General features: G+C 56.0%; 1 protein-coding gene across 2 annotated transcripts; it reads left to right on the top strand.

Annotated features, from left to right (window-relative positions):
• The first annotated feature begins 2,295 nt into the window (after positions 1 to 2,295).
• On the top strand, positions 2,296 to 10,348 carry ISLR2 (immunoglobulin superfamily containing leucine rich repeat 2). 2 transcript variants are annotated; one of them, XM_070430579.1, is made up of 3 exons: positions 2,296 to 2,528; positions 5,395 to 5,505; positions 6,888 to 10,348. In XM_070430579.1, the coding sequence occupies exons 2-3, from the start codon at positions 5,499 to 5,501 to the stop codon at positions 9,137 to 9,139; spliced, it is 2,259 nt and encodes a 752-aa protein (XP_070286680.1). In that variant the 5' UTR covers positions 2,296 to 2,528; positions 5,395 to 5,498; the 3' UTR covers positions 9,140 to 10,348. The 2 variants fall into 2 exon arrangements, with proteins under 2 accessions (XP_070286680.1, XP_070286671.1); XM_070430570.1 differs by lacking the exon at positions 2,296 to 2,528 and adding an exon at positions 4,673 to 4,857.
• Positions 10,349 to 13,464: the final 3,116 nt, after the last annotated feature.

Here is a 13,464-nt window from a genome sequence, read left to right as displayed (position 1 = left end):
ATTTGAACAATTCAGGAAATTCCTCCCAGTTGCCTCCAGCAAACTGCCACAGGTTGTTACTTTCCTCTGAATCAACAGTCTTCCCATATGCAGATGTGGATTTTTCCCCCCCTAGAAAATAATTAAAATCACAGAACCCAATAAATACTTAAACAGATTGTGGTTTTAATTAAAAACCTTCCACCAAGCCTCTCTTCACATATAGGGGCACTGGAGACAGCCACAGCATCAGAATCTAGTTTGAAGTATCTCAGACTAGAAACCTTTATAAATCCTAATAGTAATTTCTGATTGCTATCTATACCATGGTGGGGGGAGAGGGTTGGGGAGTGAAGAGAGACATTTGAGGGCAGGGCCAAGGTCCTTCCCCTGTGGGGGAGTCAGGACAGAAGCATGTGGAGGCATCTGCAGCAGAACATCTCATTCTATTTGGACCCAACTCTGCAAGGCAATAATGATGGCTAATTATAACTATTGTTGAAAAAATAATAGCTCAGCCCAGCCGGTGTGGCTCACTGGCACTGGTTGAGCATCGACCTATAAACCAGGAGGTCATGGTTCTATTCCTGGTCAGAGCAAATGCCTGGGTTGGGGGCTCAATCTCCAGTGTGGAGTGTGCAAAAGGCAGCTGATCAATGATTCTCTCTCCTCATTAATATATATATATATATATATATATATATATATATATATATATATATCTCCCCCTCCCTTCCTCTCTGAAATCAATAAAAATACATTTTTAAAAAGGAAAAGGAAAAAAATAATAGCTCATTTCTGAGCACTATCTGAGTGCTAGGTACTAGGAGCTTTGCATGCATGGACTCATTTATTCTCCATAGCAACCCAATAACATTGTTATTCTTATGTACACCCTTTTTTTCTAAGGCACAGAGAGGTTAAGTAACTTGGTCAAGGTCACGCAGCTAGTTTATGGTGGAGTCTGATGATAGAACTTTCCCTCCTAATCAGTATGTAAAGTATATATAAGGGCAAGATGAAATGGAAGGTAGGAGGGAGGTTATAAACAGAGGCTGGCTTCCCAAAGGAGTGGGCTTTCCCCTGGAAGTTAGAAAAAGAAAGCAGCTTTTGAAAGGGAACACTGTGAATGTGTGTGTGTGTGTGTGTGTGTGTGTGTGTGTGTAGGGGGGGCAGGGGACAGGACTACAGAAGCTGAAAGGTGGGAAGCACTGAGTGTTTAGGAGATTCTGGTTGTAGGGCAGCTGTGGGGAGGCTCTTCTGAGCAGGCTGCCATGCTAGGCATATTTGATGCCCTCCTGGCTCTTTTAGAGGTCCTCTCACATCCATTAAATCACCCATATGCTGCATTAAATGCAAGGCATGTACAATTCTGCATGCAATGGTTGCAGCTGAACCTTAATCAAATATCCATTACTTCCAACTGCAGGTTTCTTTTCCTCTCTTAGAGCCCAAAGACTTTAGTTTTCAGATCTCAGACATTTTATAGTCCCCGACAAAGTCCTGAGACTTAGGGACAGTCTTCTAGGGGTTCAAACAGGGCTCAGAGAGAAAGAGCTCACGCGAGGGGGAGGATGGGAAAGGTACAGGAAGGTTCTGTCCCAGGAGGACTAAGTTCATTGATTTGTGCCAGCGACTATGCGTTCATGGAGTATTCAGAAGGTGCCTATATTGTGTCTGGACCCTGGAAACAGTAGGGTGCACAGCGGAGGCTGTACTGTTAGTCAGGTAAGGAGGCTGCAGATTCCTGGGACGAACTTTTGCTAGATGGACATGAGAAAGAAAGCTTTGGTGCCTTAGTTAAGAGTCCCCCACTTCGGAGCATTGCCCCTCGGGGGGCGGGGGGCGCGTAGGCCTTGGCGCGGGGATTTCAGCAGAAGCCCTTCTGGCCCGGCTCCCACCACCCCCCCACCCCCACCCCCGGCCTCAGCACCCTGCAGTCAGTGTCCAGCAGGGGGCGGGCGCGAACCAGGCCTAGGCCAGACACCTTAATTGAAGTGAGCCAGAGAAGCCAATGCCCGGATCTACTGGATTTCGACCCACGCCACCCTTGGGACCGTCAGGGTCCGCAACGTCGAAGTTAGAGATCTGCAAAAACTGCCCGGAGCTCCAGCTGTCGGCTCTGGGTCTGTCTAGGGTCCATACTCCAACTTCACCAAAAATCCTCAGCCCGGATTCTACAGATTCTGCATTTGGGGACCCCGTGCTGCGTCCTTGAAACCTTATCTCTTTCTTCTCCTCACACCTACTTCCACCCACCTGATTAGGGGCCTGTTTCTTTAACGATCAAAGACGTGGGCAGCGGTGGGGGTGGTATCTTAGTTCCGATTCTCCAGCCCCTCCGTAACTGTACCATTAACATTATAGTCATTAGACTGCTACTGCGCGCCTGGCGGCGCTAGACGACAAGCGCTCAATCTTTTAGCTGAGCTCGGAGGCTGAACCCGGAGTCGTGGCTCCTACCCCAGTTATTGGCGGACCTTGCCAGGAGCATCTCGGGCTTCAGGCTGCCGGGTCAGGCACTGGGCTCTCCGTCGTCGATGGCTGGGGTAAGGGTTGTCTATCCCGAGGGCAAGCTCAGGGAACAAAAGCGCTCGCTGGAGAGTGGGCGGGAACCACAGGAGCCCGTGGGAGTCCGCGCCCTCTCTGGGTGGCCACTGCGCCCTTAGCCGCGGTCCTGGCGCCTGGAGCCCTACCTCCTGCTGAATTCGCCCGGCTTCTGCAGCCCCGGCAGGAAAGCAAGGGAAAAGGTTTTTTCTTGGCCCGCGGGTCCCGAAGGTTCCGGGTCGCTGGCGGGACGAGTCCCTGCGGTCCAGGGAAACACTCTGCTGAGAGTAAGCGAAACCATTCTCACTTCCACTCCTCAGCCTCTGTCTTACAGTCCCTCAACCCTTCCAAGATGTCCCCTGCTCTCCCGCCTCTGCGTCCACCTCCTCGCAAGAAGAACCAGGAGAGAGGAGGAAACTGGGTGGGGGCGTCCACAAGCCAGGCGTGTACACGCGGGAGCCTGGATCCCTACCTCCGCGCCAGGCGCCCCGCCCCCACCCAGGAAAGGCTCCAGAACTCGCCATCCCGAGCTGACTCTCCATTTTCAAAGCTGGGCTCTGCCTCCCCCAGACCCCTCTTCTCGGGCCAAGGCTTTTTGAATCGCCTCCTCAGGGCTCCCAAGACGCAGACAACACTCCTAGAAAGACCCCCTTACTCCGCAGACAAAGAGACTGTGCCCAGGTCCGCCGGCTGCGCCACTCCCCAACCCAGCCAGGCCCAAACCGCAGGGACGCACTTCCGAACTATGGACCCTTCCCCCATCCCACCACTGGCTCGAGGGGCTCTCACCCCTTCAACACCCCCCTCTGGGTCGGCTGTGGGGACTACAGTAGTAGGAGGAACGAAGTTCTGGCTCTGAGTCTGGGCTGAGCGAATGCGCTGGTCCCAGCCCGCTTGGCCTCCTGTAGCGGCTGTAGGAGGTGGAGAAAGGGAGGAACGCGGAGTGTGGGTGCGCCAGTCGGTCCATATTTAATTTACAAAGGATCCTCGGATCCCGGATCTTGTGATCTCTTTAGATGCAGCACTCACCGCTCGGCTCTTCCCCCCACCTCCTAGCTCATTAAAATGCCCCACATTTAAATCTGAAAATTGAGCTTCTCAGAGGGCCCTAACCCACCGCCAGAGACCACCCGCCCCCCAGCCCGGGGTGAGGACTGGGGGCCTAGGACGACCCGAAAGCTCAGTGTCCACGAAAGGACTGGGGAGCTCGAGAGCTTTGTGTGTGTCCGGGAGCCTGTACCCATTTTCTAATTCGGGCCAGCAACGCTGTCTCCAGGGTCGTAGTGGGCAGTGCAGGGGGGCAAGAATCAACTTTTAGCCAAATTCCTGTTACCTCCGCGCCTCTGCTTCCTGGTCGCTAAAATAAATGTCGGGCTTTAGCCAGAGACAACGAGTGAGAGTCGGAAACAGCGAGTATTGTATGTCGAGGCTGGCTGTTGTGTGAGACACTGGAAGGTGGAGAGCGGTACAGACTGTGGAAACCCTGGGTGGGGTTGGCGGTGTGTTTGCTTGTGAGGCTGTGAAGAAGATATCAAGATATCGGTATTCCCAGTCCACTGTGCTCAAGAAGAGCAGACGTTTTGTAGCCATCCCTTTTGGTCCTGCTGCCCCACGCACCCTTCGCCTCTAGCTGTCAAGACCTGAGGGTGAGGCATTGGATGCGCTCAGTCAAGCTTCCTGGGAGCGGAGTCTGACACCCACGCGCCCCGTCTGGCCCCTCTTGGCGGCGCGCACAAGCCTGAGAGCTGGGCAGTGGGTTTCAGCGCTAGTGTAGCCACAAAAGACCAAACGTGGGGTCGGCTTAGAAGGCTGGGCAGGGTAGGCGGTGGACTGCGGGGGCGGGCGGGGGAGTGGGGGGAGGAGGCTTTGCTTCCCCTGTACGCACTGCAGGGCTAGGCGTTCGAGTAGCCGGGTTGGACGGGCGGGGCCGGGGAGGGGCGGGGCTGGGGACGGGGGAGAGAGACCTAGGCTTGAATCGCCCAGATCCTGGCAAAAATGGTAGGGAGGGTGAGACGCTCTGCTAACACTATCAATTATGCATCGTGTTGAATGTGGCTTCAGGGAGGAGGCGGCTAGCGGGGGTGGGGATGGTGGTGGGGTATGGGAAGGAAGGGTACACGCAAGCCCGGCCCATCCCACTCGAGGTCTGTCTGCCTCCCTACCTACATTTGCAAAAAGAGTTTAAATGCAAAACACGACCCCCTTTCGTTGTGCTCCTTGCCTTCCCCCAAATTCCTCCAGGATGGTTTGTCTCACGTATTGCGGGGTGTGTAAGCGGCTCGGATTCAATTAGCGGCGAAGCTCACGGGCCCTGGCGGACCCGCTGTGCGGGTGAGTACGCATGAATGTGTGTGTGTGCGAGATGGGGAAATGGTGAGTGTCCTGGGTGAAGGTGTGTGCCTTTGAAGTGTGTGTGACCGTAGTGAGAGCTCAACACATTGACGCGATTACTACATGATAGATAATTATAACACGAGGGAATGAGGGTCTGTGCTAATGTGTGTGTGTGTGTGGGGGGGGGCGATGTGATAAGGACTAGCGGTAATGTCTGCAAATGTGTAAATGTGGGGGGACATGGATTATGGGGTGCGGTGGACTGGAAAGGGCCCAGCCGAGGGCTGTGGGTGTGTGTGGGGGCCAAAAGTGTCTCTGCCAGGGTAGAGCCTCTGTGGCGTTAACAAACGCAGAGAATGCTGGAGGTGGGAGAGGCTGTGCGCGTCCCCGCCAAGCCAGGAGCGCGCAGAAGGACTCATCAATCTGCAGCCAGGGAGAGGTGGAGGGAACGGACACGAAAGGAAAAACTGAAGTGGGGCTGCAGGGCCAGGGGAGACCCCAAACTTACCCGTCCCTCTTCCGTCTTCCCCACAGACGCAGCAACAGAAGTGGGAAGCGCCCTTGGGCTGTCATCTTCTCTGAGAAGTCAAGTCTGGAGAAGGGGTTGAAGCCCCAGGCAGTGCTTGGGGAGACAACAAATGGCGGGTAAGCCTCAGACTGCCCCACAACCTCCATCCAGGTGGGGGTAGACCCGGCCAAACTGGCTGTACCCAGTGAGACAAGGGAGAGAGGGGGAGGAGCTTTCCCCTGGGAGCAAAGGTGGAGTGAGGGGCAAGGGTTCCCAAAGATAGGGCGTCTCTGCAAACCTGCCTGGAGCCCTAGGCGGGAATGGCGGTCTGTGTGTAAGCGCATGTGTGTGGCTGAGGATAAGAAGGTTTTATTGGAGAGGCGGTTCTGGGGCATTCTAGAGCTGCAGAAAAGGAGCAGAATCTTGAACCTTCTCCTACTTAGCTAGTGTCCTGGGTGAAGGTGTGTGCCTTTGAAAATGTGTGTGTCCAAAAATGTGTGTGACAGACCCCAGGACCCATGGGCTAGGGACCCCTCTGCTCCCTTGGAGCTGCCTGGGCTCTGCTGTAGGGTCATGGGAGAGTTAGTAATGTTCCTACAATGCTCCTGATCCATGCATACAGGAGGACCTCCTTCCTCAGATGGAAGGCTGTCTGAGCACCCCTAGTTCTCCCCTGACAGGAGCTGCAACCCAGAGCAGGCAGCTTAGGTCGCAGCAGCTGAGGGGCCTGCCAGCAGGCTTCCTTACAAGTTCTCCACATTGCTGATCCGCTGGGATTTCGGTCTCAGTGGAGGGCTGTATGCAAGCGCCAGTGCACCCTTGTGTCCCTGTGTGGGGCTAGGTTTGCATGAGGGCTTGTGTCCGTGTGTCCTATTTAATTCCTACAATGAATAGGAAAGCATTTTGCACCGTTGTGGAGAACGCTATACAAATGCTAGGTTGGGCTGAGAGAACAATGAGGTCTCCAGTGTATATTGTGTTAATGTCTGGGTGCCTCTGTTTGTGTGTCTACAAAATGTGTTGTGTACCTCTAAATCCCTGCAGAAGTTGGTGGTTTGATGGTAGTGCCCCAGCGTGTTTGTATTGTGGTTCGCCTGTATGGGCGTGTGTGCAAGTGCTGTACATGGGACAAAGAGCACGAGGGAGGACACCGGTCACGGACAAAAATACCCTTTTTGTGTATCCCTTTCAGGGGATTAAACAAAAGCTTCGAAATTCAGTGCAGAGCCCAAGGCGATCAGCCGAGCCTGTGCAGAGGGACTAGGGTTAGGGGTAGATAGAGAAAACAGAGCAAGGTAGAAGGCCGCTGGAAAAGGAAGTCGGGGCTCCGAGAGGGAGCAAGCATTGAATCCTGAGACTTTTATTGAGCTCCACCCATGCCCAAGAAACGCCCCTGGGCATAAAGGAGGTAGGGGTGGGGCCTACTCTAGGCTGCTTCTGGGAGGCAGAGCTTGATAGGAGAAGGGAGCTGGGGCTCAGTGAGTCACCTTCTCCCCTCTTCCCCCGCTTCCACCTGCAGAATCCGCAGTGGTGCCCTTTGGAGCAGTATGGCTAGTGTGGGCGCTGCTAGGAGTGGCGGGAGCGTGCCCGGAGCCGTGCGCTTGCGTGGACAAATACTCGCACCAGTTCGCTGACTGCGCCTACAAGGAGCTTCACGAGGTGCCTGAAGGATTGCCGGCCAACGTGACCACGCTTAGTCTGTCGGCCAACAAGATCACCGTGCTTCGGCGCGGTGCCTTTGCCAACGTCACACAGGTCACGTCGCTGTGGCTGGCGCACAATGAGGTGCGCACTGTGGAGCCGGGCGCGCTGGCCGTGCTGAGCCAGCTCAAGAACCTCGACCTGAGCCACAACCTTATATCCAGCTTCCCCTGGAGCGACCTGCGTAACCTGAGCGCGCTACAGCTGCTCAAAATGAACCATAACCGCTTGGGCTCGCTTCCTCGGGACGCACTCGGTGCCCTGCCCGACTTGCGCTCCCTGCGCATCAACAACAACCGGCTGCGTACGCTGGCTCCCGGCACTTTCGATGCGTTAAGCGCACTGTCACATCTGCAGCTCTATCACAACCCTTTCCATTGCGGTTGCAGCCTTGTGTGGCTGCAGGCCTGGGCCGAGAGCACTCGAGTCTCGCTACCCGAGATTGATTCCATTGCGTGCGCCACGCCAACCGCGCTGCAGGGCGTTCCTGTGCACCGATTGCCCGTCCTGTCCTGTGCACCACCCAGCGTGCGTCTGAGTGCGGACCAGCCTATCGAGGCGTCCGGCAGCCCCTTGCGTGCTGGCACGGCGCTCATGCTACACTGCGTCGCCGAAGGACACCCCACGCCCCGCCTGCAATGGCAACTTCAGATCCCGGGTGGCACCGTAGTCTTAGAGCCGCCGGTCTCGAGCTGGGAGGACTACGGGGTCGGAGACGGGGTAGAAGACCGGGAGGAGGGAGGAGATGGGGAGGGGCCAACGCAGACGGAGGCTCCAACTCCGTCTCCGGCACCAGCTTGGCCCGCGCCTCCTGCAACCCCACGCTTCCTGGCACTCACAAACGGCTCCCTGTTGGTGCCCCTCCTGAGTGCCAAGGAGGCAGGCATCTACACATGCCGTGCCCACAACGAGCTGGGCGCCAACTCCACGTCGGTACGCGTGGTGGTGTCGGCAGCTGGGCCCCCAAAGCACGCCCCTAGCGCCGGTGGGGACCCGGATGTGCAGGCCCCAACCTCTGAGCGCAAGTCCACAGCTAAAGGCCGGGGCAACAGCGTCCTACCCTCCAAGCCCGAGGGCAAAATCAAAGGCCAAGGCCCAGCCCGCGGTAGCATCCTTGGGGAGACTGAGGCGGGGCCGGAGGAGGAGGCAAGGGAGGGAGAGGAGGTGGAAGACCAGGTCTCTGCGGACCCGGTGGTGGAGCAGCGCTGTGGCCACGGGGACCCCTCACGGTACGTGTCCAATCACGCGTTCAACCAGAGCGCCGACCTTAAGCCGCACGTCTTTGAGCTGGGTGTCATCGCGCTGGACGTGGCGGAGCGCGAGGCTCGGGTGCAGCTGACGCCGCTGGCGGCGCGCTGGGGCCCTAGGCCTGGTGGGGCTGCGGGAGTTGGGCGGCTTGGGCATCGACCCCTGCGCCGGCTCTATCTGTGCCCGGCGGGGGGCGGTGCAGCAGTTCAGTGGTCTCAGGTGGAGGAGGGCGTCAACGCCTACTGGTTCCGCGGCCTGCGGCCTGGCACCAACTACTCCGTGTGCCTGGCGCAGGCAGGCGAGGCCTGCCACGTGCAAGTGGTGTTCGCTACCAAGAAGGAGTTGCCCTCCCTGCTGGTTATCGTGGTGGTAAGCGTGTTCCTTCTGGTGCTGGCCACGGTGCCCTTGCTGGGCGCCGCCTGCTGCCATCTGCTGGCCAAACACCCGGGGAAGCCCTATCGTCTGATCCTGCGGCCGCAGGTTCCCGACCCCATGGAGAAGCGCATCGCCGCCGACTTTGACCCGCGTGTCTCCTACCTTGAGTCCGAGAAAAGCTACCCACCAGGCGGCGAAGCAGGCTGTGAGGAGCCAGAGGAGGCTCCCGGGGAGAGCCTTGACGAAGAGGCGGAGGAGGGGGACTCGGGTGGGGACTTGCAGAGGGAGGAGAGCCTGGCCGCCTGCTCGCTGGTGGAGTCCCAGTCCAAGGCCAACCAAGAGGAGTTCGAGGTGGGCTCCGAGTACAGTGACCGGCTGCCCCTGGGTGCCGAGGCGGTCAACATTGCCCAGGAGATTAACGGCAACTACAGGCAGACGGCGGGCTGAACTCCTGCCCGCTCTGCCCTGCCCTCCCAGTCTCACCTCCACCTTGGGTGCCTGGGAGCGGAAGCCTAGGGCTGGCAGGATTTATTTCCCTCCCCCCCCCCCCCCCCCCACATACACACACTTCCTCTGCCCTTTCACCACCACCACCACCCCAATCTTACTCTTGGCGACTTCTAGTGGGGAGTGGAACCATTTCACCAGTCCCCACCCACTCACGATCGTCATTGACCTTGCGGGCTGAATTCCCTCTGGCAAGCACAGTTTTCTGCTCCTCTCTCCTCGTATAAGACACCATCGCTGACCGTGAGGCGAAATCCAGGCCTCTCCACTCCTACGCAACTATCTCGGAAATCTGGCCCGCAGCCCGCCCACTGTGAGCCGTGCAGCCAGAGTAAATGGGAGAAGGCGCTGGAAACAACTGAAAGTTAACACTATGGCGCCGGGTTTGGCCCGGTGCTCCCAACGGATGTCCCTAGTGTGGAGCGCCGTGAGGTTCCACCTCAACCCTACCCTGCCCTTTCCGGGGTGCATATCCTAGAAGCCAGGGTTCGGTGACAACTCCCTAATTTTTAGTTTCAAAGCCCCCTTGCGACTGGGAACCAAACCCTTCTGCTCACCCGCCCCCCTCTGCTTCTGACCAGCTGGAGCCGAGCCTGGTGCCTGGGGCGCCTTTCGGCTTCGCGTTCGGATTTTCATATTGTCGTTGTTTTCAAAGACAGCGACACTCCGGTCCGGTGCTAACACTTTTCCCAGCCTCTAGGAAATTGTTTGTGTGTGTGTGTGTGTGTGTGTGTGTTGTGGGGCGAGGGACCGTTTCTCCCCACCCCCGCGCCCTCTCACCTAACTTAAAGCGCCTCGGAACCGCGAGCCTTTTTTCCACCGAGGGTACGGGCTTGGTCCCGAGCCAATTTCGTTGTGGATGAGTTAGGTTTTCCAGAGATCAGTGCACTGGACAGCTTCGCTTCCGCTGCTGCTCGGGGCCCAGACTCAGCTCAAGAAGCGCCGGGCCCATAGGAAGTAACTGGCCTCCCGGGCCTGGTCCCCCGTGAGGGCGTCCGCCCCGGTTCCCACATAGCCTGGGGTGACCGGCGGCGGGACCCTCGTCCTCCCCGCCCCGCCCCTCCCTCCACGACTATAGTATTTGCTGGCGCGTAGTCCTAGAAGAGCGCGCTCCGTAGAAGTCTGTGTCCTGTGAAGTGTGACCGTGCAGTGTAGGGGGCGGGCGGGCAGGCAGGTGGGCAGGGAGGGAGGGAGGGAAGGAGAGGAGAGGGCAGAAGCGTTGCGGCGACTCTGGCTGGGCTCCTTTTTTAGTTCTTGAAGGAAAGAGTCGGGGTAGGGGTGGGGGTTTCGGGCGTCCGGACCAGCCGGGTCCGCGAAATGTAGCACAAGTGCGGCCCAGGGCGGAGTACCCCCGGGGCGCGCCCTTTTCTAGAGGCGTGTCTGTGTGTACACAGTCAATAAAACAATCGATTTGAACCGGGCTCGGTGAGTCTTTGTCAGCGGACTGAGGGAAGAAGCCTGGGGGAGGGTGCCCGAAGAAACCGCAGAAGGAAGGCGCCCGGAGGCCCCTCCCGTTGGGATCCTTTGTGAAATCGCGTGTTTGTTTGACTGTCCCGGGATTTTGTCAGTGTTTACAGCCGGCGCCTGCTCCCTGTGCCTCCAGTGTAGGGGGGGACGGGGGAGCTGGGGGAAAGCGGAGTGAGTGAGATGGGCTCGCAAGGACGGGGGTGGGGGGGTGGTGTCTCTGCAGATTGAACATAAGAAACTCTGGGGCAACGGTTCTCAACCTGTGGGTCGCGACCCCTTTGGCGGTTGAACGACTCTTTCACAGGGGTCGCCTAAGACCATCCTGCATATCAGATATTTACATTATGATTCATAACAGTAGCAACATTACAGTTATGAAGTAGCAACGAAAATAATTTTATGGTTGGGCCACAATATGAGGAACTGTATTTAAAGGGCCAGAAGGTTGAGAACCACTGCCTGGGGTGTGTGCTTAGATGTGTGTCTGCACAATTCTCCTTGGGTTGACCCTGTCACTGTCATGGGGTGTGGCTGTGTGTGTGTGTATGAGAGAGAGAGAGAGAGAGAGAGAGAGAGAGAGAGAGAGAGGACTGCCTAGTTTCTGTCTCAACACTAGCCTCTTAAAGTCTCAGAAAAGCCAGTGGAGAGATTCACAGGAAAGACTTCTGTGGCTTGCACAAAAGAAGTCACAAATAACTAGCTACAGAGCAGGCAAATGATAGAGAGCAGAGAAGGGGCAACCTGGCAAGTTGATTCCACAGAACAAGTTGGTACCTTTAGCCCAGGAGCCTAGTGCCTGTGCAGGAGTGTTGGGGGGGGGCGGGGGAGTAGTGGAGGGGATTGCTTAGTGAATGGTTCATGGACAAATGTAAGGGTGAGTGAGGCTGCCAGGTAGGCTAAGGTGGAATCAGGTTGAAAGCACACTGATTTAATAGACTCAGAAACGGGGCTTCTTGGGTGGGGAACAGGAGAGACAGAGGGGTCCACAGTGTGTGCTGTGCTCTGGTTCAGCCTAAAGTGCTGTGGTTTGACTGGCTGTGTGTTTCAGCTGAATCTCCCTGTAGGACAGGGAGTGGCCAGGAACGGTGATGGAAGAGGAAAAGAATAGAAATGAGGGGAGCAAATGAAGAATCCATCCTACTCCCTCTATGGGTGCTAGGTCTTCCTAATGGGACCAGTCCAGGCTGGGGACCAGGCCCAGGTCCAGACACCCAGCAGCTATCCAAGCCTGTGTCCTGGCAGAGGTGGTGACTGACACTCCCCAGGACTGGGCCCAGGTTCCCTGCGCAGACTGGCAAAACTTTCCTAGGGGAAAATTCCCTTCTGAGAGCCACAACCCAAGCCTTGCCTCTGGAGCCTACCCCCCTGTCAGGGACACAGCTCAGGAATATAATCTTTTAGGAAAGGACTGATTTATTCCATCTGAAAATGCTGCCTTTGAGCTGGGGCAGGGACTTGCCCAGTTCATATGATTGGTTTAGGAATCCACCCACACAATTTTATTTGGGCACAAGCCCCAGGTGCTTATTATTTTGGTCCCACCCAATTGTCTGTCCAAGGGAATGGGGGGAAGGGAAGAAGGGATCCTTCCTGTCCCCCCTAGGATTCTGAGTACCCCCCGCCCCCCCCCCAGGGAAATGTGCAGAGATCCTGAGGGGTCTGTCACTTCTTTGTTTTGGGCCAAGCTTCCTAAGGATGAACACACACTGCTCATCTAGGCCTCATGCTCCCTGAGAAAGGTCAGGCCCAAAGGCTTTGCCCATAAGACAGGAATGGGTGGGTGCTGGAGGTAAAAGACCAGCGTGCCATGACACTCCACTGACTGCCCATTGAGATACCAGTCCTCTCAGAACTCTCCCATTTCTGTCTGAACGTTTGGCACAAAATGGTCCCCAGCCTCTGGCCTTCCTTCTTGTCTCCTTTTAAATTGTATTCTTTCATTTCCTTCCTCTCTCTCCTCTTTGGTCTCTTTTTCTTTCTGCCTCTCCTTTTTTTCCTCCCTCAAGAATTTCATAAAATCCAAGGGTTGAAATGATGAGGAAAATAAGACATGGGGAGGGGGTGGGCTAGCAGCCTGACTCTGTACCTAGTTATTCAGTGTCCCCAGTGCACATTCCTGTTAGCCTATAGTTGAGTCGCTGCCCCTTTCCTTAATTGTCTGGTCTTGCAAGAACTATTTACCTAAATACTCACATTTTACAGAGGCAATAAACCATGAACCATACACAACCCCCAGAGGGGGTTATCAGCGCTGGTGCCAGGCCAGGCCTTTAGGTGTGGTCTCATGTCCCCCATCCCAACACACGGGGCTTTTTGCAAAGTCCTCGAAAGATCCGGAAGTCTGATCCTTATTTGGGGAACAAAGAGGCCAACGAGTATAAAGAGAAAGCTTCCTCCATATTGGTTTGCTCAGGATTGGAAAACAGGCTTCCCTGAGTCATGGTACTAGTACATCTGGAAATAAATGTTTTTTTCCCGTATCTCCAAGTACTCCTGTGTGTGTATTTTCCAGTCATCTGGTAAATTCTGTAACAGAAAGGGACCCTGAAGACTTGCTAATCTATTTACCCACTTGGGGTTCATTCTTTTTCTACATTATCCCCATTAGGCAGTTGTACTCACAGAGTTGGGAGCTCACCATTCATGCCCTCCCTTCAAGGAACCAATTGCTGAGGAGTGTAACGTGTGTCTCTCCCTCAAGTAACCCCTAAGCCTGACTCTGTCACTGGCATGTGCCCTGTGAGAACCTGCAGAGGTTTGGAGGTGTAATCCCCACCTCCATCCCTCATTCCAGAGCT

Source organism: Myotis yumanensis, unplaced genomic scaffold (genome assembly GCF_028538775.1).
Source record: "Myotis yumanensis isolate MYYU_CA2020_CCGP unplaced genomic scaffold, mMyoYum1.0.hap1 SCAF_1, whole genome shotgun sequence".
Classification (NCBI taxonomy): Eukaryota; Metazoa; Chordata; class Mammalia; order Chiroptera; family Vespertilionidae; genus Myotis; species Myotis yumanensis.
The sequence above is the reverse complement of the archived record's forward strand: the minus strand, read 5'-3'. Positions and strand labels throughout refer to the sequence as shown.